Consider the following 24810-nt stretch of genomic DNA (forward strand, 5'->3'; position numbering starts at 1 on the left):
TTAGTTTACTTAGGACACTACCAGCAAAGGTAAAGCTGCATACTGCTTTTAATTTAAAAAAATTTGGGCATAATTTGAGATAATAACGGTAGGTAATGGCAGATCAGAGCATATTTGACGCCGTGTGGTGAGGGCAGATCAAAATACATTTGCACCCAACCCTTCTCTTAATACAAATGTCGTACGAGGCCACTAAGGGAATATTGCAGAGACCCGCTCTCTAGTAGCGTTATCTGTGCTACTACTACCATCTACTGCGACCAACAAACCGTTGCCATGCGAGATTATTATAACCAAACCCTCCCATGAGGCCTTCTCTGATTTAAATCCAGCAATGGATTGTTGGAGGCTATTACTTTATTTATTTATTTATTTGACATCTTGGAGATGTCTCTTAAAAAGTTCAAATTTTGTATTAAACGTAAGCTTATAGAAAAGTCCTATTATAGTATAAAGGACTACGTAAACGATAAAAAAGCTTTTGTGTAAATTATTGCTCTAACCAGGTTGCTCTCCTAATAATTTAAAACGACATTGTGAGATGGTGATAACAAAAAAAAAAAAAAAACCCGGCTTAGTTTGTTGTGGGCTTCTTCTTAGACCGGGACGCTTTTGGAACCCTCGTAGCTTTAGTTTTAAGTTTACGAATGTGGTTATCGCCATCATCTCACTACCGTGTAATTCTTATGTACGCATCAAAAGTGCCACCTGTGGGCCTGTACTTGAATAAAGATATTTTAAACTTTGACTTTGACATTGACTTTGACTTTATTTACACCAACAAATTATGACGACCTCACTGGCGCAACGGTTAGCACCGTGAATTTAAGTAGGAGGTCCCGGGTTCCATTCCCGGCAGGTGCAATTTGGAAATCGAACCCGGGACCTTCAACTATAAAAATAAAGACATCAGCTCTAGTAGGCCAATTTTTCTCTACTTTTTTGATACGTTTTACCCTCTTACCTTTTAACACAGCTAGCATTTACCGAGCTTTAAATTAAAATAAATACTACATCCATTTGGCTAGTCAAAACTCATATAAAAACATAGTCTCAATTCGAATCCGGGACCTCCAAGTATAAAAATACAGACATCTGCCCTAGTACGCCATTTTTTCTCTACTTTTTTGTTGCGTTTTACCCGCTTACCTTTAAACACAGCTAGCATTTGAAAATAAGTACTACATCCATCTGGCTAGTCAAAGTCATGCAAAAACGTAGTCCCAAATCGTGGAAAAGCAAAACAAGCTATTCGAATACCGCCTGCAAGCGTGAACACAAAACGTGAAGGACTCTCAGTTGCTTTGATATAAGACCCAGTCAGTGCGCCTGAATCTTTTACCACTTTCGAGTTTCCAGAAAGTTTTTATGTCTAGGCACTTTCAAAAATAACAAGCGGTGATAGCCTAATGGATAGGACGTCTGCTTCACTTTCAGAAGGGCCGAGTTCGAACCCCGGCACGCACCTCTACCTTAAAAATAAACGTAAAAACCGTATAAAATACTGTTTATTTAGAGTCACTTTCACATTTATAATATAAGTAGGACGGAATATAGTAGACGTATTCATATTAGTATGGATTCTGATTTTTGTGTTACGTTTAAGTGTTCAATCAGTCAAATTTTTAGCACCATTTTACTGTAAGTTTGGTATGTTCCTATGTAACGGAATCTATTAACCTGATTTTCACCCCCTTAGCAAGGTAGGATTAATTTGAAACTTTGAAATTAACTGTAGTAGCATGTAAGGAATATCACGAATTTAAATTAATAAGAAAATAAATAAAGAGTATCTCAAACAAATTTACTAACAAACACCGTAACAACATACAGTACATGAAACATGTTAAATTAACTGTCGAGTGTTTTTTACACTAATAGAGATAGCAAACACTTAATCGCTGTCCAAGTCGGCTAATATCTGCAAAATTTGAATGAATAAGTTCACAATCGACGTGTAAAGTATATATGCCGCTAAAATGTGATCTTCTTCGCTAATTTCTATGGATTTGCCGCCTATAACCATCTGGAGTTCCATGATCAGTAACTGAAAAGTTAAATAATTTAAAAAAAATTGTAGTAAGTACCTACGAAGAAAGAAACAAAGAAAATTTATATTTTCCCACATAATTTCTTACAATTGTATACAAAAAAATATCTAACAAAAACAACAACAGAAAGCATGTGGACAAATAGGGTTCCGCCTCAGCATGAAGCTTTCGGGACCCTGTGTGCTCACAGACGTGCTTGCGACTGCTTCCATCCATGCCAAACCCTAAATCTATACATATTAAAAATAAAAATAAAACACGGTACGTAATATAAAATTTACAGAGCTAAACAAAGAAGCTAACAACAAAGTCAGCCAGTGTCCATGGTACGAACGAATACCAATTTTTATTTAAAATGAATGAATGCATGAATACTCTTTAATTCGACGTCACAGAGAAATTAACAAAAATTAAAAGCAAAAACATTAGAATGATAAGGTAAAAGGTAAAATTTTGCAGCCTTATCGCAATCCTTTGCAGGCTTTAAAAGGCGTTAAAATAAAATTCATATTGTAAGTTTCAAGAAACTTCTCATTAGCGTTAGCGTAATTCCTTTTAAAACTAAGGCGAATTCGGTGCGCGACGCGGCACGCGATTAATAGCGATTTGCTTGCTCGCTTAACCTCTCAAAGTGCCGGGACCACCTGCTCTATTTTTGGTTTCTCAGTGGAGAAAATGTCTGTTCATTTTGAAGAAAAAGTGTTTTATCTTGTTAACTTGTCATCATCGTAAGATTCAAGTTAGGTATAAATCCATTTTTAAAAAGTAGTTTAACCATCGTATCAAAATAAAATGAATGCGGAGCGGGACGCGACGCGACGTCCCGTTATAGTTTCGCGTTAATTCGCATGTTTAAACACACAAGTTAGTTAACACGATCGGCATCTCACGGTACATGTTATGTAACGTACGCTATCTACGTATTTGAATAAAGAAATATGTGAGTTTCTCTTAGACTTCGAGTGACTTTTGTCCCACTTCCCGCACTTTGTTACTTTTTAAAAAAAACTGAAATTAATTCATTTCGCAAGATGAACGACCAACCACATAAATAGTAAGATTATTTTTCGGTAATCTGCAACCAACTGCGTTTTGCTATATATTTGTTTATGTATGAGAGCCTACATTAGGGGATCCGTCCACAGTAACTTGCGTTTATGGCAAACCGCGTGTTTACGTACCAATCCTAGGTGTTACGAAAATTGTTTTATCGCTAGTTTACAGAACAGCCCCTACCTTGCTGGCTATGGGACTAATTGTGTCGCGAGAATGTTATGAACGATATTAATAAATATATGGGTAGAACCTTCGCGCGTCGCACCGGCGACTTTCGTCGCTAACCGTGACGTGCATCGTATATTTCCCTGCATTTCTTACAGCCATTAGAAGCTTCACCGGTCGCGCCGAGTTTAAAATGTTGCAGCGCGAATGTCCCGTGGCCATTCATCATCATCAACCGATAGATGTCCACTGCCGGACATAGGTCTTTTGTAGGGAGTTCCAAATTCCACGGCAGTCTTGTGCCGCTTGAATCCAGCGGCTACCTGCGACGTGCCTAATGTCGTCCGTCCACCTCGTCGGGGGCGACCAACGCTGCGTTTACCAGTGCGGGGCTGCCATTCCAGCACCTTGGGACCCCAACGTCCATCCCTCCTCCGAACTATGTGCCCCGCCCATTGCCAGTTCAGCTTCGCGACTCGTTGAGCTATGTCGGTAAGTGTGGTTCTTCTACGGATCTCCACATTTCTGATTTTATCGCGTAGAGATACTCCGAGCATAGCTCTCTCCATCGCCCATAGTTATAGGCCCATAGTAAGCGACCGTGGCCATTACGTAAGGGTAAATTCAAATTAGCTGCGACATTCCATAAGACTCGTAAAAACGAGCTTTGTGCCCGATGGCCTCATACACCAAGGACACATCAGCATTAGCATAATATGGTGAAGTGGACATGGAGTAACGAACTAATTTTCTAGGATAAAATGAAACTCACGAGCACTTGAACAAGCGTTCCTATGTACAAAAGTGCCATATGCAGTGGTTTAAAATTGATGTCCATTGCCAGCGACCCGATCGCCAGCGCCACTGATAGGACCGACAGCACTACCATTACCACGACTAAATATAGGTACCACGATGTGAAGTCGAACTGAAAAATAGTAAAGTTTAAATATTTGGGATTAGGTTGATAATTATTAACTGCGGGCATAAGATGGTAGCGGGCTAATCTTTCGGGTATGGCAGTCGTATTAAACAAATACTTTAATCGGTTTCGATGTCGCATCGTAAGAGTATCGTCGTAAAGGCAGGATGGTAACTAGACACAGCCGACCATACTAGATAAAATTCTGAAATTATCAATTCCCAAAATGGGGCAGTTTGTTATTATAAGACATTGGCTCTCGACATTGTGCCACCGAGTTCGATCAAAATATATTTATTTTCGCATTATTACTCATTCCAGCTGAAGTTTCACTCTGGTGCAACGTGCAATCAGTCTCTGAGGCATTATTTATGCTTTGTACAAAGTTAAGAATTTTTATTAAAAAAATATGATGTTCACAATAGGTACTTACTTTAGAGAGAGCCAGAATTAGGCAAACCCCTACTGTGACACTCGTTCCTATGAGCGCAAACGATATAATTTGCGTTTCTACCATTGTCGTGAATACAGCCACGAGGTTACTCATCGCTGCAAGCTGTGAACATTAAGTGCGAATCGTTATTTTAGACACTGCTAGTATTAGGCAAAACCCTACTAAGACACTCGTTTCTATGAGCGCAAATTATATAATTTCTGTTTCTACCGTTATGAATATAACCATTAGGCTTCTCTTCACTGCGAGCTCGGACATTAAGTGTGAATCGTTACTTTGGAACATGCTAGTATTAGACAAACCCCTACAGTAACACTCGTTACAATGACTTTTAATTATATAGTGTTCGTTGCGAACTGTGAATTGGTTGAGAATTGTCTAGCAGTTAGCATGTTTAACTGTTCTTCACGAGCTCCTGAAGGACCGATTCCAAGGTCGGGCCAATGAATTGTATTGGGTTTTTCTATCAAGCCACCCTCGTGCCACGGGGAGCCAATGAAGTTGTCAGTCTTGGGCCTGATCTCTTTCCGGTCGTACCGGATCTGCCGTCCCATCGGACTGTGAGAGTAAGGGAATAGAGAGTGCACCTTTGTTTGCACACACAATTGTGCAATGGCTCCCGCGTAACTGATAAACATCTCTGACGGTTGACCACCATGGGCATCAGTCAGAAAAACTGTAAATTGTCAATTACGAAAATGGAAGACTTACCACGATCAAAAGTGCAATAAAATTACACGGAGGCGCTCTCACGAGCGGCAAGCAGCATATCATGACGTAGGACATTGAAATCAAAACACCCCTGAAAAAGAAGTATTCAATATTATCATCATCATCATCTCAGTCTATAGATTTTGCATCCAAACTACAATGTTGCACTAAGCTTGCATTTTGAATCTGGAAACCTGGAGTGTTCTTTTATTAGGCTATTAAAGTCCAACTTCTGTTTACAGGCCTTCTCTCTCATAGAGGACACATCAGTTTTAATAATTCGAACTGACAGTTTAACGTACTCTCCAAGGCACGGCCAGTCTTGACCCCGACCTGGCCCTGAGATTTCTCAACATATACATTCAATTCATTACAAATCCGGGAATCAAACCCGGGACCTAGTTATCCATAATTGAATACACTAACCACTATGGTTAACAAGACAGTTTATTATCACCATCCTCATTAACTATATTAGTCTGGTGGTCGGCCGTGGCTTATCACCGCCCTAACGAAAACAACATGCCGCCAAATTATTTAGCGTTCCGGAACGATGCAACGCGTAAACCGATTAGGGTATAACTGTCATATGACTAATAGGTTAGCCTGCTACCATCTTAGACTGCAGCATCACTTTCCAGCAGGTGAGATTGCAGTCAAATCTAACTTGAAATGGAACAAGGTTAATGAGGTAAGTTGTTCTACGAACGCATGAAAAAAAAGAGAAAATGTTGTTTCTTACCCAGAAAGAAATAATAGTGGCCGACGATGATTACGATAGAATTCAGTCATAGAAGGCCTGCAACGTGGAGCTTGGATTAAAAAAAAAAACCTAGATACATGCACGTATTGTATACTACTAATTATACAGTTTACAATTTGCATTTGCAAATGTTGTACGTTGGAGAGTTCCCTTTCAGAAGATCTTAATAAATAATCGTTCTCAAATTTAAATAGAACCAACTAGGTTCAAATTGTATGCACTCGCATTCCTTCTCCAAATCTCACTGAATCGTCCAAATTAACTTTTTTACCACCTCTCATCTCATATTATCCTTAAACTCTACAATTCAAAAGATAAAGATAAAAATAGGTCTGGTATTTTTAGAATACATAATTATAAGCTAAAGCTTAATTTAATAAATGAGAGATAAGAAAATTCTGACTGACTGCTGCTAAATGACTTTAAAAGAACTCAAACAATTAATAATCTATGTAGCTATTCACAGCAAATAAAATATGTTATTCTCGACCACATTTCTGCAGATGCAGTAAAATTTTGTTGATATTAAAAGCCATATTTACCCGTAACGAAAATTTTTAGCATGATTTTCTTAATTATTTATGAAAAAAATAAAAAATGAAAATATATGTTTATACAGTATTTTTGTAGTTTTTAATTATTACTTATTTAAATAAATAAACAAATATACTACGACAATACACACATCGCCGTCGAGCCCCAAAGTAAATAAATAAAAATATGTTCATCACACAAAACATTTTCCAGTTACGGGAATCGAACCCACGGCCCTGGACTCAGAAAGCAGAGTCGCTGCCCACTGCGCCAATCAGCCGTCATTTTATACTATAAATTATACTGATATTTCTACCAAGTGTAGGAAAAAACTCTGTAAATATTTAAATATAAATAAAAAAATTGATGAGCGTCTTTCTTCCTGGCCGGAAGATTATCCCAAATGTTTGCGATGCGCATCAGAAAAAATGAGCAAGGCGCTTCGTACTAAGTACGAATCGATGATATTTCAACAAAGTAATGGTGCAGATTCATTCGGTGCCTCGCGGATCTTAAGTAGAAAGGATATGGTTTGACCAAATTGAATAGCTCCTGGGCACACTCTCCCAAATGTATCTTATCGAATACCGTTAGACAGGCAACCTTGGGGCCGTGTTCAAGGCTGAAATATAATAGTACCTACCTTAAATCTAATAAAACAAATTAACGAATAATATCTTGATCATGTCGATTAATTCAAAGTTTTACTAAACGTAAGATTATATATTATTTTAACATTATATCGTTCTTATAATGCAAAAGGACCAAAACTTACTCAATACTTACGAGTTCAGAACTAAGACATTATATAATAACGTTAATGCTAGCATAGCCAATAGAATAGTGAACACAATCCTCAAAAATCCATTCCGGGACTGTGGGTCATAGTCCAAGCCACCTCCACCTCCAGATGGTAGATTCTGGTAATTCCTTCCCCCCGGCTCACTCAGTCGTCCAAATTCAACTTGTTTACCAACTCTCATATTATGTCCTTTAACTTCTAAAATTCCATAGATAAAGATAAAAAATGGTCAGATCGCATATTTTAAAGCCAAGTTTCATTCCATGTCCATACAGAAATCACAAGTTATCAGAACGTTGTTCTAGTGTATCTATCAAGCTGACACTGGGGTTATTATATTATATTATCTCTCTGCTCGTTGATAATTTCGTAATGATATGATCAAAAAATAAATCATATAATTGATGGTTTGAAAAAATCTAGTATTTAAATTTGTAAGTATCTCGAAAAAAATCCTACCAAAAGAGAAATACGCTTTTATAGTGTTGGAAATCCTCTTAAATATTTAGTTTCTCCCACGTTTAGGTCATACACTTACTCCTATGTAACTGTTACGTGTTTGTTTACCTCCCTATTCCTTAAATGACTCTAGCATTCACAGCTTTTGTAACATAAGTTTATTATAGTAAAACAATCGGTACCTTAGGGCCTTAGGCGCTAAGCTTAGATTCAGCTCAGTGTGCGATTGACTGAGCTAAGATCAGTGTAGATCTATATGATCCAATAAAAATTAAGGAAATCCTTAGAAGATTCAGCGCAGTAGAAACCATTGCGAGTAGTAGTGACAGTAGCAGAAGGATCTGATCGATATCCGGAACGGAAAAGGTTTGGTAAATGCTAATAGTGATTTTCCCTAGTTCACATATCTTGATACATGATATCAAGTAAGTCTCAGTGAACAGGACATCACTGCTACCAATCAATATTTTAGCAGAGGGTCTTTACCGACTAAAACTTTTATTGTAAAAATAATCTTACCTTGAAACTGTACCCAAATATCCGGAACTTTTCGTCGCTTATCAACTGATTCAACTGTTGGTACTTGTTGATCGACTTCTTCTACTATCGCTATATTACCAGCCTCACTTTTTACGGAATTAATAACTTTTTTGCCATTGTGTTCATTATTTTCTTCGATTTGCTGTTTAGTAATCTTATAAGATGAAATAGCATTCGCATTACCGATTGTAATTTCATCAATATTGACGATAACTTCCTTCTTTTCATTATCAGTTTGTTTTTTTTCTAACTTACTAGTTTGTAGCGATACTTTAGTATTGCTCATTCGTTTATAATTTTAAGATTTTACATAAAATAACTATATTATTTTTTAGATAGAAAATAAATATTTATCCAAAAAAAAGAAAAAATCACAAACATAAAAGTTCTTTGGTGACTGTCAAAAACACTTTCATTAGTGTCATCAATCAAAGATTATTCTTCAAAACGTTTTTAGTTAGGTATTCAGTCATGCTTTTGTAAACACGCAAGAATAAAAAGTTTTAATGATTGTTATTTACTAATCCATAGATATAAACTGATCTTATAAATATATCTAAAGTAGAATTATAAAGTAAAAATGCAGCTAAGCAATAATCTTCAACTCCAATTTGTACAACACTATTCATCCCTAAAATCATTTGAAGTTGAATCGTAAACATCTGGAAAAAAGTTGTCTTTTTAATAAATTATTATTGTTAGTGATAAAATGAACCAAAATAGTATCGGCACTTGTAAAGTGAAACTAAGAAAACCAAACGACTACCGCTTCGGTACAAATATGAAACCGTTCAAAAAAACTTAATGTTTAACTAAAAATTAATGATATAAAACACGCCTATACACGGCATGCAATAAAATGATTATAACATTAAAATATTCAACGACATATCCCACAACGCGGTTTATTTCTCGTGCGAATAATAAAAATTGGCAAAGAGTCAGAGTAGCTGAGAAAATTGTAATTCATTTAAATGAGCAATTTATTCATTTAAATGCGCGCATTTGCCGAGTTGCGGTAAAGATTTTCATAAAAGCTATCGTTCATACGTATGCATTTTCGACCATTATTTTCATAAAAATGTGGAAATCCTTTAATGTCATTTAAAATTTATGTCTTGTCTGATCAGTCAATATGACATGTTTTTCTGGTCACATATCGCGGACGAGGTTTACTTATTTGATGGATAGGTCTGAATCCCAAAACCGTCCAATTTATCTATAGTATAGTTTTCAGTGTTCAGTGGGACCGGATCACCGTTGAGACCCTATGAGCACGGACGAATTATTGCTCAGCCTAATCAGATTGTGCATTAAAATCTTAAAGATTGTGTGGTTTGTTAGTGGGTGGATTACTAGTTAGTGTTGACAATAGTGATTATGTAAAAGTTTAAGCTTCATTACAGAAAAAGGTCAGAAATATGTAATATCAAAAAGTGACAAAATAAATGGATTAAAAAAAATATTTTCAATCTCTACAATTGTACTCGTATATAATGGTTATCGTAAAAAGTTAGGCAAAAGTGACTCGTCGACATATATGATATTTTAATTTATTTACACCTGGTTTTTCACATCAGTGGCCTTAGTCATGTTGATGTTATAATCGTTAGCGTGCTACAAAAGTCAGAAAAGTCAACATGGCCGTCGCGTCGGTGCGAAAAAGAGAGAGTGAGACATTATAATTTAAACGCGAGGGGTTTTAACTTAAAAAAATCCTTATTTAATACTTGCTTTGTTTTTTTATTATGTCGACACTTGTATTCCGCAAAACATGTTTTTTATATTTCTAAAATAAGTTTTACTCAATAATATAATTTGCAGCAAACACGTCCTGGCATGTTTTAATTCATAAGTTCCTCTTATGCCGAGTGCACTTTAAAAAATTCATAACGGGCTATATAAATTTATTCCCCTTTATTTTTTCCGGTGTCGCGGAAAAATTACTTCATGAATTTTAAACTTCTCTGCAAACTTTAACAGTTAAATACGAAATATCTCAACGTTTCTTATGAATTCTGAGATAAGGAGTGAATTTAATAGACTTTTCATGTTACGGTGAATAAAAAAATTATGATTTTATTTCTGTCTTTTAATAGAACACAACGTGTCACGCTGCTTCTTCTTTACTGAATTTCACATGAATTAGTATATAGTTATAGTAGTGCTATAGAGTGTAAAATTCTATAAAGAGAAAGAGCAAAATCACACAGACTATGGTGTCAGGAAAAGTTTAAAAATGCGTTCCAGCCGCCACGCCCATCTCCGAAACATAAGCTATGATTATATTATGTTCCAAACCAAGCCGTTGTATGAATAAAGTATAGACGGCCGAGTGGCGCAGTGGGCAGCGACCCTGCTTTCTGAACCAAGGTCGTGGGTTCGATTCCCACAACTGGACAATGTTTGTGTGATGAACATGAATGTTTTTCAGTGTCTGGGAGTTTATCTATATATTAGAAATATTGATGTATATTATTCATATAATTATTCATCAGTCATCTTAGTACCCATAACACAAACTATGTTTACTTTGGGGCTAGATGGCCATGTGTGTATTGTTGTTGTATATTTATTTATTTATTTATACAACGACTTGGTTTGGAACATATTATTTTGTGCAGCATGCAAGAAACATAATAGTTGTTGCGTGTGCGTGTGTATGAGTCTCTGTGTGTGTGCCTGGGTGTATGTATGTTTGTGTGAGTTAGAGTGTTTAAGCGAGCGTTTGCATGTGTATGTATATGTATATATATAATAGTAACACTCACGATTATTTGAAATAAAGTGCTGCCGTAAAGAATAACAATAACCAAGGGCTGCATTATTTTACCAGTGATAGCTGCTTCGACATAAATAACGATCGTCAGTGTAGTGAAAGCAATGGCAACCATTAACACAAAAACCTTCCTGTTTGTGAAGTTGAACTAAAACAGGTATAGATTTTGGCGTAGCTTCATGGGCTGAAGCCCATTTCTAAGATAACTAAAGATTCTAATGACTCTATGCCCATATTCTAAGTTCATCACATCAATAGCCTATAACGGTCCATTGCTGCATTAAAATCCATGCCCATAATCACCACGCTGAGCGGAGTTGGTGATCTCAGTAGATGGTAGTAGTAAAGACAGTAGTAGCAAAGAGGTCGCTTCTGCCTGTTTATATTCCCTTAGTCGCTTCAAACAACACCTGTGGGAAGTGTGAAGAATGTGGCGTAATTCTGATTAAGTTATTAGTGATGGATCAAGTTCAAGTATATTCTGATCACGGCGGCAGAATAGTAAAATTCTAAAGTAATCTACACTTAAGGTTTTATATGTATTTTCTAAGTATTTATGTATATATAATTCATTAAAATATTCATCAGTCATCTTTAGTACCCATAACACAAGCTACGCTTACTTTGGGGCTAGGTGGCGATGTGTGTATTGTCGTAGTATATTTATTTATTTATTTATTTATCTATTTATTAAAATATTAACATAAACCTGAAAATATATAAAACGAATAAAATATATTTTTAAAAACTCTAGAAAAATTTATTTCCATCAAGAGGATTTACTAAAATCGGTAGAACGAGTATGACAAGGGAACCCTGTATCTCCAGTAGTTTAAAATCTAGTTAGAATAATTAAAATGACAATATACTAACAGTTGAACATGCAAGTAGAATACAGATAAACACGATAACACCAGTCGACAAAATGGCATAAAAAACCACTTCAGTATTGAAGAATACTGATATTTTTGCTGCTAACAAACTCATTGGTATAACCTAAAAATACAGTTAAAGCAAGTTATTTAAATTGGGACAGTAGCCCTGCTTTCTGAGTCCGAGGCAGTGGGTTCGATTCCCACAACTGGAAAATGTTTGTGTAATAGAATGTCTTCCTGTCATGAATGTCTTTCAGTGCCTGGGCAGTTATCTATATATTGTAAGTATTTATGAATATTATTCGTAAAAATATTCATCAGTAATCTTTAGTTACTATAAAACAAGCTACGTATACTTTGGGGCTAGATGGCGATGCGTGTACTGTCGTAACATATTTATTAATTTTTTTTCAATTTGAAATTGTAAAAGAAATAATAATAAAAATGCACGAATAAAAAAGTCAGTTCTAAAATAAAAAAGAGGAATATTTTTCATGGTGTTTTGGAAAGTCAATTTTTTTTATGAAAGGATACTTGACGGCCTAAATGGAACATAGTATCTCAGACTCAAACATACTTGAGGTTTCCTGCACAGCATTGGAGCGACAACTTCATTGCTCTACATGCCTTCCTCGCATGAAATAGGTGTCTAGTGTCTTAAAATGAGCCATTATTTTTCTTTATTAATTTATTCAATTACAATTCCATTACAATGTCATATATTACATAATTATTGTATTTTCAAAAGAGAATGTCAATCTAATTTTTACATTTGAAATGGAACCCTTTTTAGAGCACTGTAACCAGATTGATTATCTTACGATGATGCATTATTTTATTCGTGTACAAGTAGCCTTAACTTTAATCTCATCTGGTGGTGGGTGATGATGCAGTCAAAGGTTGTAGCGGACTAACCTATTAGGGGTAAGGCAGTTATATTGACAAACCCTAATCGGTTTCTACTCAGCATCGTACTGGAATGCTAAATCATATTTCTCGGTAAACTGCTAAGTAACCTGACTAGACTAGGGAAAATTCAGAAATTATAATTCCAAAAATGCCAAGATTTCCTCCATTACATCAGGTCATGCTCACCACTGCATCAGGGAGGTCGACAAGCATGTTTGTCACGTAACTAATAACAGGTCTGAGAAGGCGCCGCGATGCCGTGTAGCGCACGCCTCCCTGGAGGATTCGGCTGCGACGGGACCATCGACGATGGGACCCCAACCCACACTCTTTCGAGGGACAAACAGAGTTTTGAGTGCTACATTTTGTGTTCACGTTTATAGATTAATTCATGTTTTGTTACTAAGTATAATTAAATTTAAGGAAATAAGGGTTGTGTTTTAACAGTACACTTTATCAGTATAGTATTTGCAATATCAATCTGTTCATGCCACTAGTCCGGAGATAACTAGTTAGAAGTCAGATATTAATATGAAAATTAAGCTTTTTTGCTATACTCCGCGAAAAGCAGGAAAATCTGATTGGTGTAATTTATAATTTCTTCAATTCTTATACTCCTTACCAAACAGATATTCGGCAATGTACCCTCTAAGCGCGTTTCGCTCCGAAACCGGTGTATCCTCAGGAGATCTGGACTTTGACTTTGACTGAATCACTTCAAAATATATCATGGATTTCCGCAAAGTAAAGCCTGCTTCTATTCAATGTCAGATACTCCCCCACACTACGGGCACTTTTTAATTTAACGTATTCAAATATTTGTGGGTCATAGTAAATCTTGTTTATATATATATAAATTAAAAAAAAATACTTAACTGCTCCGTTTCCTCCAACGGAGTGGTATGCGTCAGGTAAAAAACAAAATATATTATGTTTGCAAGTGCATTCCAGCGATACGATCGGGAAGTATGGCGACGCGGAATGGAATCGGAATATTAAGTAAGCTTAGGCCCTGGTCTGAATGTGCCGATTATAGTGCAAATATGTATTACCTACTTCAGAACAGAAAACAGAATATAAGCTTTATGAATAAAATGTGTGTGTGTATGTTTAAGCAGTAAAAGCCTGGTAGGTGACGACCTCCGTGACGCAGCGGTGAACGCTGTGGTTTTAAGCTGGAGGTTCCGTGATCGATTCCAGTTATAGGTAATTTTGGATTTTATAATTCCTGAATTTTCTCTGGTCTGGTCTGATGAGAAGCTTCGGCCTTGTAACCAAACGATTTAGCGTTCAATGTCACGTAGAAACTGATTAGGGGTATGAGATTAATATAACTGCCATACCCTCTAACGGGTTAGCATGTTACCAGGTTTGAATTTGATAGGATATGCTTACTGCATTTCTTATCAAATCCAAATCTTAACTTAAAAGGTAAGCATATAATTTCATAATACAAATTTAACTATGCAATTTTTTCTTTTTAATATATTGTTGGACTAAGTTAGGATAAGCTGCAATCACACCTAAGTAGTAGCCAGTAGTTAAGTAATAATCGCTTATCTGCAGTGGCGTGCATAGAGATGTATGCAGATGATATAAAACGAAGAACATCTCCAGTAAGAGTTATAAAAAGCCTACCGTTAAGTATTTTCTTCATTTTATATCATCTACATACCCTCTATGCATGCCACTGCTTATCTGTATAACAATTTAAGATTATTGATCCCAAAATTATAGTATAAATAAGAATAGGGCTTTTGTTACTGAAGTTATTATAAGTGCCTCTTTATCTAGAACGAAACCACTTCTTAGTTCTTATTAACAGATATCAACAATTTACCAGTTAGCTCAAAATGTCTTGCAATGTCTTAGTATTATTTGACGGCCGATTGGCGCAGTGGGCAGCAACCCTGCTTTCTGTGTCAAAGGCCGTGGGTTCGATTCCCACAACTGGAAAATGTTTGTGTGATGAACAGGAATGTTTTTCAGTGTCTGGGTGTTTATATGTATTTTATCAGTATCTATGTATATTATTCATTTAAAAAATATTCATTAGTCATCTTAGCACCCATAACACAAGCTACGCTTACTTTGGGGCTAGATGGCGGTGTGTGTATTGTCGTAGTATATTTATTTATTTATTTATTATGCTGGTCTACAATAAACGTTATATACTTATCATCATCATCATTATATAAATCGATTAAACCATAGGACCTTTGTAGGGAACCTTTGCGGCTCCAGCGACTCGTTTAATGTCGTCTGCCCACCTTGTGGGGGGTCGACCAACGCTGCAGTTTCCGGTGCGGGGTCGCCATTCCAGCACCTCGGGACCCCAACCTCCATCGGTTCCCCGAGCTATGTGCTCAGCCCATTTCCACTTAAGCTTGGCGACTTGTTGATCGATGTCAGTAACTCTTCTAGGTAACTTCTCATTTCTGATTTGATCACGTTGAGATATTCCGAGCATCGCTTTAACCATCACCCGCTGCGATGATATCAGAAGTAGAATACCAATATACAGGCATTCTTGCGACTATGCTCCAAAATTTGGAGTTTATGAAATATTTCTTGGCATAAAATAGTATACACGGCTGACTTCTGACCTTTGCTTATCGAGGAAGCTCCTCAAGAAGTGTACAAATACCCAAATTGGCATAAAAGTTTAAAAGCATGATATGAAATGTTTCTTACCGTCAATACTAAGTAAATAAAATTCCAAGGGGCTGATCTAGCACATAAGAAGCAAATAATACCGCAGTCCGCTAAAACTAACAATAATCTGAAATAACTAGATTTAAGAGAAACGAAGAGAAATAAAAGTTCGCATACTTTTGTTAAACACGGCAGAGCTTCGCTAGTGGTCAACCTAATAACAATTCCCATTTTCGTAGAAATTAGGTAATGAAAAAGTATAAACAACCATTGTTAAATAGAAATGCATATTTGTATACATTTAAAAACTATCCATATTATTTTTATTTGGATATAAGGAGTAGGTTATAGATGCCTAAATTTGAAATTAGGTATTCAATACAAAACGGTGATAGCCCAGTGGGTAGGACTCGACTTCACTTTCGGGGGAGCAAGTTCGAATCCCGGCACGCATCTCTAACTTTTCTAAGTTATGTGCGTTTTAAGCAATTAAAATATCACTTGCTTTAACAGTGAAGGAAAACATCGTGAGGCAACATGAGATTAACCATAATAGACGGCCGATTGGCGCAGTGGGCAGCGACCCTATAATACTTTCTCAGTCGAGGCTGTGGGGTCGATTCCCACAACTGGATGTGTCAAGAACATGTTTTTCAGTGTCTGGGTGTTTAATTGTATTGTATATTATAAGTATTTACGTATATTATTCATAAATATATTCATTAGGCATCTTAGTACACATAAAAGCTACGCTTACTTTGGGGCTGGATGGCGATGTGTGTATTGTCGTAGTATATTTATTTATTTATTGAATGTTCTCAAAGTTGTGTGAAGTTCACCAATCCGCACTGGGCAAGCGTGGTGGACAACGGCCTTATTCCCTTCTCATCGTGGAAGGAAACCTGTGCCCTGTAGTCGGCCGGTAGTCGGCCGGTAGTGGATTGGTATGATGACGATGATTCAATACATTTTTGGTAACATTGGCCAATACTTACATAGCAGGAAGTAATATCTCCCATCCACGCACTTTAAAATATTGTTTAATTTCTGGACTGAAAAAGAATAAGAAAAGTTACTACATTTCGAGAGCTAAAAAGATCAACCTACCAGAAACTGAAATTATATTAATGGCATAGGCATCAAAGTACATAAATCCTTTATTGGGTAAGTATACGCTTGTAAAACATGATCACAAAAGGTATGAAGAAGAAACAATTTATTGCACGTATAACATACAGGAAGAGAAACATTAAGGAGTATACAGTAAACAATGTAGGCATGCAAAGGCGGCCTTATTGCTGCAAGCAATCTCTTACAGGCAACTTTTGTAGAAAGGACTTTGTAGGGTATGACAAGCAACACGCTCAGCAACACGGAGTAAAAGCGCTTACATTCTATGCCAAGGTTATTGAATAAAAGAATGTTCTTTTTTTTTTTTTTTTTTTATTTTTTTATTTAGTTCGCAAAACTGACAATCAACTGCTTACTCTAATATAAACTATAGGACAATACATACTATTCCACTACAAGTTAGCGCTTGACTGCAATCTAACCTTAGTGGTAAGTGATGATGCAGTCATAGATGGTACAGCGGGCTAACCTCTTAGGGAGTATTGTAGTCATATCCCCAATGTCGGTTCCTACCGCGACATCGCACCGGAACACCGGAACACCGGCCAAAGCCTCCCACCAGACCAGACCAGAGAAAATTCAGAAATTATTAATTCCCAAATATCCCCTGCCGGGAATTGAACCCGGGACCTCCTACTTAAATTCACGGCGCTCACCATTTCTCCAGGGAGGTTGTCAACCATTTAATAACAAAATATATAAAAAACATTTATTGCACACTACATAAACACAAGTACATAAAAAAGGAAAGTATAACAAAACAACGTATACAACTCGGTGGTCTTATCGCTTCATAGCGATTTCTTTCTGGCAACCAATGGTTATAATAAATTTAATGAATTTATTTTTAACAAAGTTCAACTCTGTTTCGTCTCTGCTTTTTATCTCCTCACAAGAGAGAATAATGTTCATTAAATTCGTTAAATTGTTGATGTTGGGAAAGAGCAACTGCTGAGTTTCTTGCCGGCTCCTCGCTATAATATACGTTCCAAACCATTAAAAACAGTCAGACTTTACATTTTAAAAGTGCTTATAATAAGTGGAACAAATTGATTTTTTTTTATTTGAATTAATAATTTTTTTAATGGATCGTATTGCGGAAACTTTAGTTGAAATTCATAATTTACTACGTAGCTTACTAGTTATTGCTAACACTAATTACAATAAGGTAATAAGTGTTGTTGAAAAGGACAAACCAACACACTTTCGCAATTATAAAGTTATACATTATATTGAACCATAAAAATGTTAGCATATTTGTATGTACATTGGGTTAAAGATAAAAAGGTATCTTCGTTCAGACTGGTCAAAATTATGCATAATCTGTGGTCGGTATAAGTTGGAGTAGGAATTCAAAATGACAGGAACCGAAAGCCAAAAGGGAGGTCTTATAAAATAGCGGGAAAAACAGAGGTACATAAGATCATAGACAGAAGTGTCAAGAGAATATTGAAGGTAGTTAATAAAGTGAGTATTACAGTAATTTTATAATGTGGGTAAATAACCAAACTTTTGATAATTATAAATTCATATTTGCCAGATATTTTCTTAAATTGATTAGGATTTTACAAATACCCAAATAGATATTAATAAGTTACAATTAAAATTATATTTGATTAATAACCAATGTTCATGACATTGAGTTGGTGGGTATTTTGATATAAATACGACTGCATTATCGATACACTTCAGTCCTACATGGACTCGAACGATGCAAAGATACCTCCCGGTGTCTTAGTCGTTTATCATGAGCTATAAGTTCAGATAGATTGATTGATAGTTTGAGTTTATAATGTGCTTAGTTGTAATTAGAGATACTAAAACGATTAAACGTTGTGAGATATGAATATGGGGTTTCTTTTAAAAATAACTAGCAAACATTCCGAATACCAAAAAACATTTGTTTCAGTCTAGTACTAATCGATCCGGCACTACAAGAAATGGTCCCGAAAAATTATCTTCACGTTCCAGTACACAACACTAATACATGTGTGTAAGCACTAAGCATTGAATCTATGTCCTAATCTCCTGTGACACTATCGACGTAACTAAGTCGCTACAAGTTTCTCACGCTAGATTGGGCTGGTTTGTATTGGAAAACTAGTAGGTAACGGCTTTGTCCACGCAAAACACCCGTGATATTGAACAGCCTAACTGTAAAAGTTACTTTGAATTGTAACAATCGTAGACGCTTAGATTATTTCTTACAAAACCCTATAACTGCCTATGAAGGGTTTTCAAAGTCTGAAGAACCGATCTGCAAACTAAAAACAACACTTTTAAAAACTTCTTTGGGTTAGGCGTTCAAATTGAAGGCAGTTAATTCTTAATATTTTGGTGTATGCAAATTAGTTAATTGTAGAAGATTTTAATCCAAGTCGATAACCAGATGGATGAACGTCTTCGTTGGTCTGATGATTTCCCTTCCGTCGTGCCTCGGAAAACACTGAGCTATCAGACTAGTAATTTTTTGATAGTAACCTAATACTAAAGCATGACTAATAATTACTAAACAACGATCATTCCGACAATAACGTGCCGCTAAGCGAATTAGCGTTCTGATACGATGTCGGTAAGAAACCGATTTGGGATATGGGTTTATTATTATATCACTACCATACTTCCTAACATAGGTTAACGCAGCGTTGGTCGGCCACCAACGAGGTGGTCAAACGAATCGCTGGGAGCCGCTGGAAACAAGCGGCCCAGGACCTTGGATTTTGGAATTCTCTACAAAAGACTTATGTCCAGCAGTGGACTTCAATCAGTTGAAGTGAAGATGATGATGATGATGACATCCTAACAGGTGAGCCCGTTACCATATTAGACTTAGATAACTTGTAGTAAAAAAATGACCGTTATTTATTTATTTATTACTAGCTGTTGCCCGCGACTTCGTCTGCGTTTGATTTAAAGTATTCAGTATCGCTAAGACTTAAATGAGGGGTTTGCTGCTGTCCGCTGATGAGTTCTGTCCTCCAACCACATTCATCTGATCTACACAAAGTTTGGGCAAAATTAAACGCTTACCTCTATAGTACAAAAACAATTATTTGAATCGGTTATAATTTGTCGGAGTTATTGTTTAAAATCGTCAAACACTTTTATCCCCTCTCCCAAAGGAACCGAGCTTAATGTTGGGATAAAAAGTATCCTATATTACTTCTAACACTTCCAAGAATATGTGTACAAAGTTTCATGAGGATCGGTTAAGTAGTTGTTGCGTGAAATCGTAACAAACAAACTGACATTTGCATTTATAATATTAGTAGGGATTTATGTACCATAAATTGTGATGGTGAGCATAGGATACATGAAGTGTGCAAAGGAAAGCTTATCTCTATAAGAGATCTCTTCCAGCTACCCCAGGATGTGAGTAAGATGATGTAATTGTGATATAAATAATAACTACTAAGGACATGCAATATATCTAAATATCAACAAAATTCAACATACTAATACTATACAATTTTAAGATATTATATTATATACAAAATACATAATTATCCTATATACATGTCTGTGTCGCCTTTTACATGACATTGTTTCTGCACACCTTTAACTATAAAGTTTTGTTGCTTGGCAGGGTTCGCTTTTCAGCGATAAGGCTAAATATCTACTCAATGTGTCGTTTTATGTTGATTATGTATGTGTTTCTTGGCGTATAATAAAGTATATATTCTTTTTTCTCTTTCTAGTACCGAAATATTTTATTTATTTTATTATTTATTTATTAACATAAAAGTTCACAGAAAAATAATTAAAGCTGCATAGCTAGAAAACCACCCAGAGGTTTGTAATTTATGCTAACAGAGAATTGAGTTTAAGTTAGTTAACTACAGAACATTATTGCCAGTTTAACATGTTGTGTAAAAAAATGATCGTAAATGACTTAAAAAGTAGGATTTCAGTGATTTTGTTTTCTGATGTGGCATTTCTGCCCTCTATGTCCAACCACAGTTTGGGCAAAATTAAACACATATTATAACCTCTATAGTACAAAAATAATTATTTAAATCGGTTATAATTTGTCGGAGTTATGGTGTAAAATCGTCAAACACTTTCATCCCCTCGCCCAAAGGAGCCGAGCTTAATGTCGGGATAAAAAGTATCCTATAACTTCTAACACTTCCAAGCATATGTGCACAAAGTTTCATGAGGATCGGTTCAGTAGTTTTTGGATGAAAGCGTAACAAACAAACTTACATTGACATTTATAATATTAGTAGGGATAGGGATAGGGATAGGGATAGGGAAGTACGGACAGGGATATTATTATTGAAAAGTTTTACCACTTACGTAATTAATACATACACGGTGAACAGAGCTGTTATGATGATCATTATCAATACCATAATGAGCACGCATTTAATGAACTCATTTCGTGACTTGAGGTCAAGCTCGCGCAATAGTGGTACGCTTGAGTCGGGAAACGCCGCTGAAAAGTTTAAGAATGTAGAAGTTTCGTACCTCGGAAGAAAACGTATGAGTAATTATTTGTTTATTGGAAAATGATTTGACCACCTTCAACACAAAAACGCAATGCCAAGTTAAATTAAGACGGGCGAGTGGCGCAGTGGGCAGCGACCCTGCTTTCCGAGTCCAAGGCCGTGGGTTCGATTCCCACAACTGGAAAATGTTTGTGTTATGAACATGAATGTTTTCAGTGTCTGGGTGTTAATTTGTTTATTTTTATTAATAATATACATAAATACTTATTTATTATTAATATACATAAATAAGTATTTATGTATAAAAATATTCATCAGTCATCTTAGTACCCATAAAACAAGCTACACTTTGGGGCTAGATGGCGATGTGTTTATTGTCGTAGTATATTTATTTATTTATTTAAATTATGCTAGAAAGAAAAATTGTTTTATTCTTCTTGTAATATTTACAAAACAGACTTGTATCAGCTGAATTTATTACAGATTATTCGTTTTGCGACATTTGGAAACCAGGGAAAATGTTTTTTTCTTAACTCAAAAGTACCTACCTATATTAGAAAGCGCAAACTAAGAATTTTCAATATTCGTAAATTACTAATTTACGCCCTCATATTTTCCATTCCTATTTATGTTAGTAAAATCTGTTGTTCCAGACTTATTCCTGTACACCTACACGGACACTAAGAAGCTTCTCTTTCAATGTAAAACCTTACACAAAAAAGGTCGTTAAAGGCGAAAACTTCGGACAGTAAAATATTCACCATATTTATGTGTCTAGACTTAAAATTGGGCACATAATTTATAAGACAATGCTTGAAAATTCTTGTCACACGTCACAAGTATATTGTTTAATTCTAATTTGAAAATCAAATTAATGTGTTAATTCTAACTTAATTTACCTTTAAATTTCTGTTCATTTTCTTTAATGCGCAACCTTGTCCTCGAATGTAAAATTTTGGGTATGTAAATCGAGGCTACCTTAGAATCTACTTGTTAATAATTCGTGAGATCTAAAAGATTCCTTGGAAATCCCTAAGCTCTATTTCTAGTTGGCTAGGTCTCATATAATTTCCTTCCACGTGGTTTGAGGATAGGATGACGATAGTAAGATTTTAGAAATAACTCAAACTAAATGTTCTGAATTTTAAGAGAGAGTTAAGTAAAAGTTGATAGATTAAAACTAAACTATATTATTAATGAGTAAAAAGGTATTTTGTTGTTTATACTATTTTTACATAGGAATTATAATATTATTACTTGTAGAGGTAACATAAGTTACTTACGCGACGGAATAAGATCTCTCAATCTATGTATTAATGCTACATGTTGGTCATTCCTTGGTTTTTTATATGCGTTATCTTCTTGAGTTGGCTTTTCTATACATTCATTAAATTGTGCACTATAACCGTGAATTGTGACTGAATTGTATGGAACTGGTTGCTCTGTAATATTTTTATGGTTACGCTTAAAAAATATTCCTACTTTATAGATATTGTACTCATAATTTTGTACTCATGAGAAACAGTAAAATCTCCTAACAATACCTTGCAAATGCTGTGATTGCTCCTTTACTTGTTCTGTTCCTTTATCGATATCAAAAATATTATCATTTACTTGAATTAAAACATCATTAGGTTCGGTTTTATATAATTCTGTAAACTTGTCCGCATAAGTTTTCGAATGGATAACCAAAGCAATGGATATACTAGAAGACTGCATTTCTGAACTTTTTTTATCATGTTATTTTGGCTTGATTTTATTATTATGTTCTTTAAGTTTATTTATATCATCATATCATAATATTTAAAACCATTTCGTTGTTTACGTTGTTGATGTTTTCGTTACTTTTTATGACAAACTAGTCTGACTTGATTTTGGCATTGATATTGTCATAATATTAAACGTCTTTAGAAAATTAAGCAGACTATTAAAAGTTATTGTTTGAAATCAAGAAGGACTTTGTTTTTTACCATCTTATTCTTTGATTTATTATCTCACTAATATTCTTAAGCTCCCGGTTCCTATTATGTTAATTCCTTTCTAAGGTCCCATTAATATTCCCTTAGTATGGTAAGTTAATGTATTAACTATTTGAAGTTGGTGTCATAAATAAGAGTTTTTCAAAAATAATTGTATAGTAGTGATCAGTTAATGGAAAAATTACAATTGAGGTAATATGGGCGCTAAATAAAGCTAAGGTCATAATATCAGCTTTAATTTTAATAAGAAATAATAATAAAAAACTATAAAAAGCCAAAATAAAATACAAACCAAAATAATTCCTAATCGATTTTCAACTTCTTTAAACCAAGAGGAAGTGTTATGTTTTTAGGGTTCAATCATGTAGATGTGTATGTTTCTTATTTCTAACGTAACTTCTAAATTCCTTAATAGATTTGGATGTAATATCGTTAGGACCATACCACATACTTTGTAATTTTTTTATTATCCACTTGTACAAAATATAGTGTCATCAGCACATATACAAAAAACAACGAGATAGATGATACTGATAACGCATTTTAGATTCACGCGAGAATCTAATTGAGTTTAGAAAGTGAACTATAGAAACGTACTTTCTATCTAGAGCTCTAAAGTTGGTGAAAGTGTAATTACTGTACTAACACGAACGCATTAATTCACAACGGGCTTTTTACGTAATAGAAGTGAGTTAATAATTAAATTACAATTTTTAAATTTCTCAAAGTGTCTATCAACGCGTTTAATAAACACACCAACAGTTGTTTCCCACCTTTTACCACTGTACAAACAAAACCCGCTCTCATTACCATTTCAGCGAGAAAACAAGTATTTCTCCACAGGAGAACGTTTACGCAACGCGTTACTATTTCTTTTTTGAAATGGAAAAGCCTGAAATAGAATCTAGGCTAGCCTGAGTACTATAAATGCAGACGGTTTATACTTTGAATTTAGTTTAAATAATAGGATTGGATAGGAACAGCCTCGTTAGTCTATTAGTACAAATGTTCGAGTACTTACTTAGTTTAGTTCGGATCACGAGTTTTTTTATAGTTATAAATTATAGATCAAGCCACCAGATGTTAATGAGAGGGGAAGAGTATCTCATCATCATCATCGTATCAACCCATTACCGGCCCACTACAGGGCACGGGTCTCCGCCTACAATTAGAAGGGGTCAAGGCCGTAGTTCACCACGTTGGATCAGTGCGGATTAGTGGACTCCACACACCTTTGAAAAAGTTATGGAAAACTATCAGGTATGCAGGTTTCCTCACGATGTTTTCCTGCCTGGAAGAGATCGCTACAAAGCGGCCGCCTTTTTTATACTGCTTCTGTCTGTGTTTTGTTTAAATTCTTCTTCTGTTTTTTTTTTGCGTGCAAATAAAGAGTTTAAATAAAATAAATAAATTATATTGGATACTAAATAAATTATGCTAAATACTCACCCACAAATCCCGACTTGTTAGTAGTACTGTAAAAGGTTATAAACAAAATTCACAAGATAGAACAATAGAGTTTATTCCCGCTTGTCTCGAGGAGTTTAGAAGCGGAATTTTTTATCACTCCGTTT

The 24810-nt window shown here is 35.4% G+C and overlaps 1 protein-coding gene across 1 annotated transcript; it reads right to left on the reverse strand.

Annotated features, from left to right (window-relative positions):
• Positions 1-1840: 1840 nt before the first annotated feature.
• On the reverse strand, positions 1841-21868 carry LOC120634909. Its single transcript, XM_039905829.1, has 12 exons — positions 21861-21868; positions 21106-21276; positions 16671-16727; positions 15715-15802; positions 15361-15508; positions 8437-8745; positions 7443-7656; positions 6102-6158; positions 5360-5450; positions 4628-4750; positions 4045-4200; positions 1841-2047 (listed from the first exon to the last, which is right to left on the reverse strand). Exons 1-12 carry the CDS (start codon positions 21866-21868, stop codon positions 1895-1897), a joined length of 1575 nt encoding a protein of 524 aa, XP_039761763.1. The 3' UTR covers positions 1841-1894.
• Positions 21869-24810: the final 2942 nt, after the last annotated feature.

This window comes from Pararge aegeria, chromosome 1 (genome assembly GCF_905163445.1).
Source record: "Pararge aegeria chromosome 1, ilParAegt1.1, whole genome shotgun sequence".
Classification (NCBI taxonomy): domain Eukaryota; kingdom Metazoa; phylum Arthropoda; class Insecta; order Lepidoptera; family Nymphalidae; genus Pararge; species Pararge aegeria.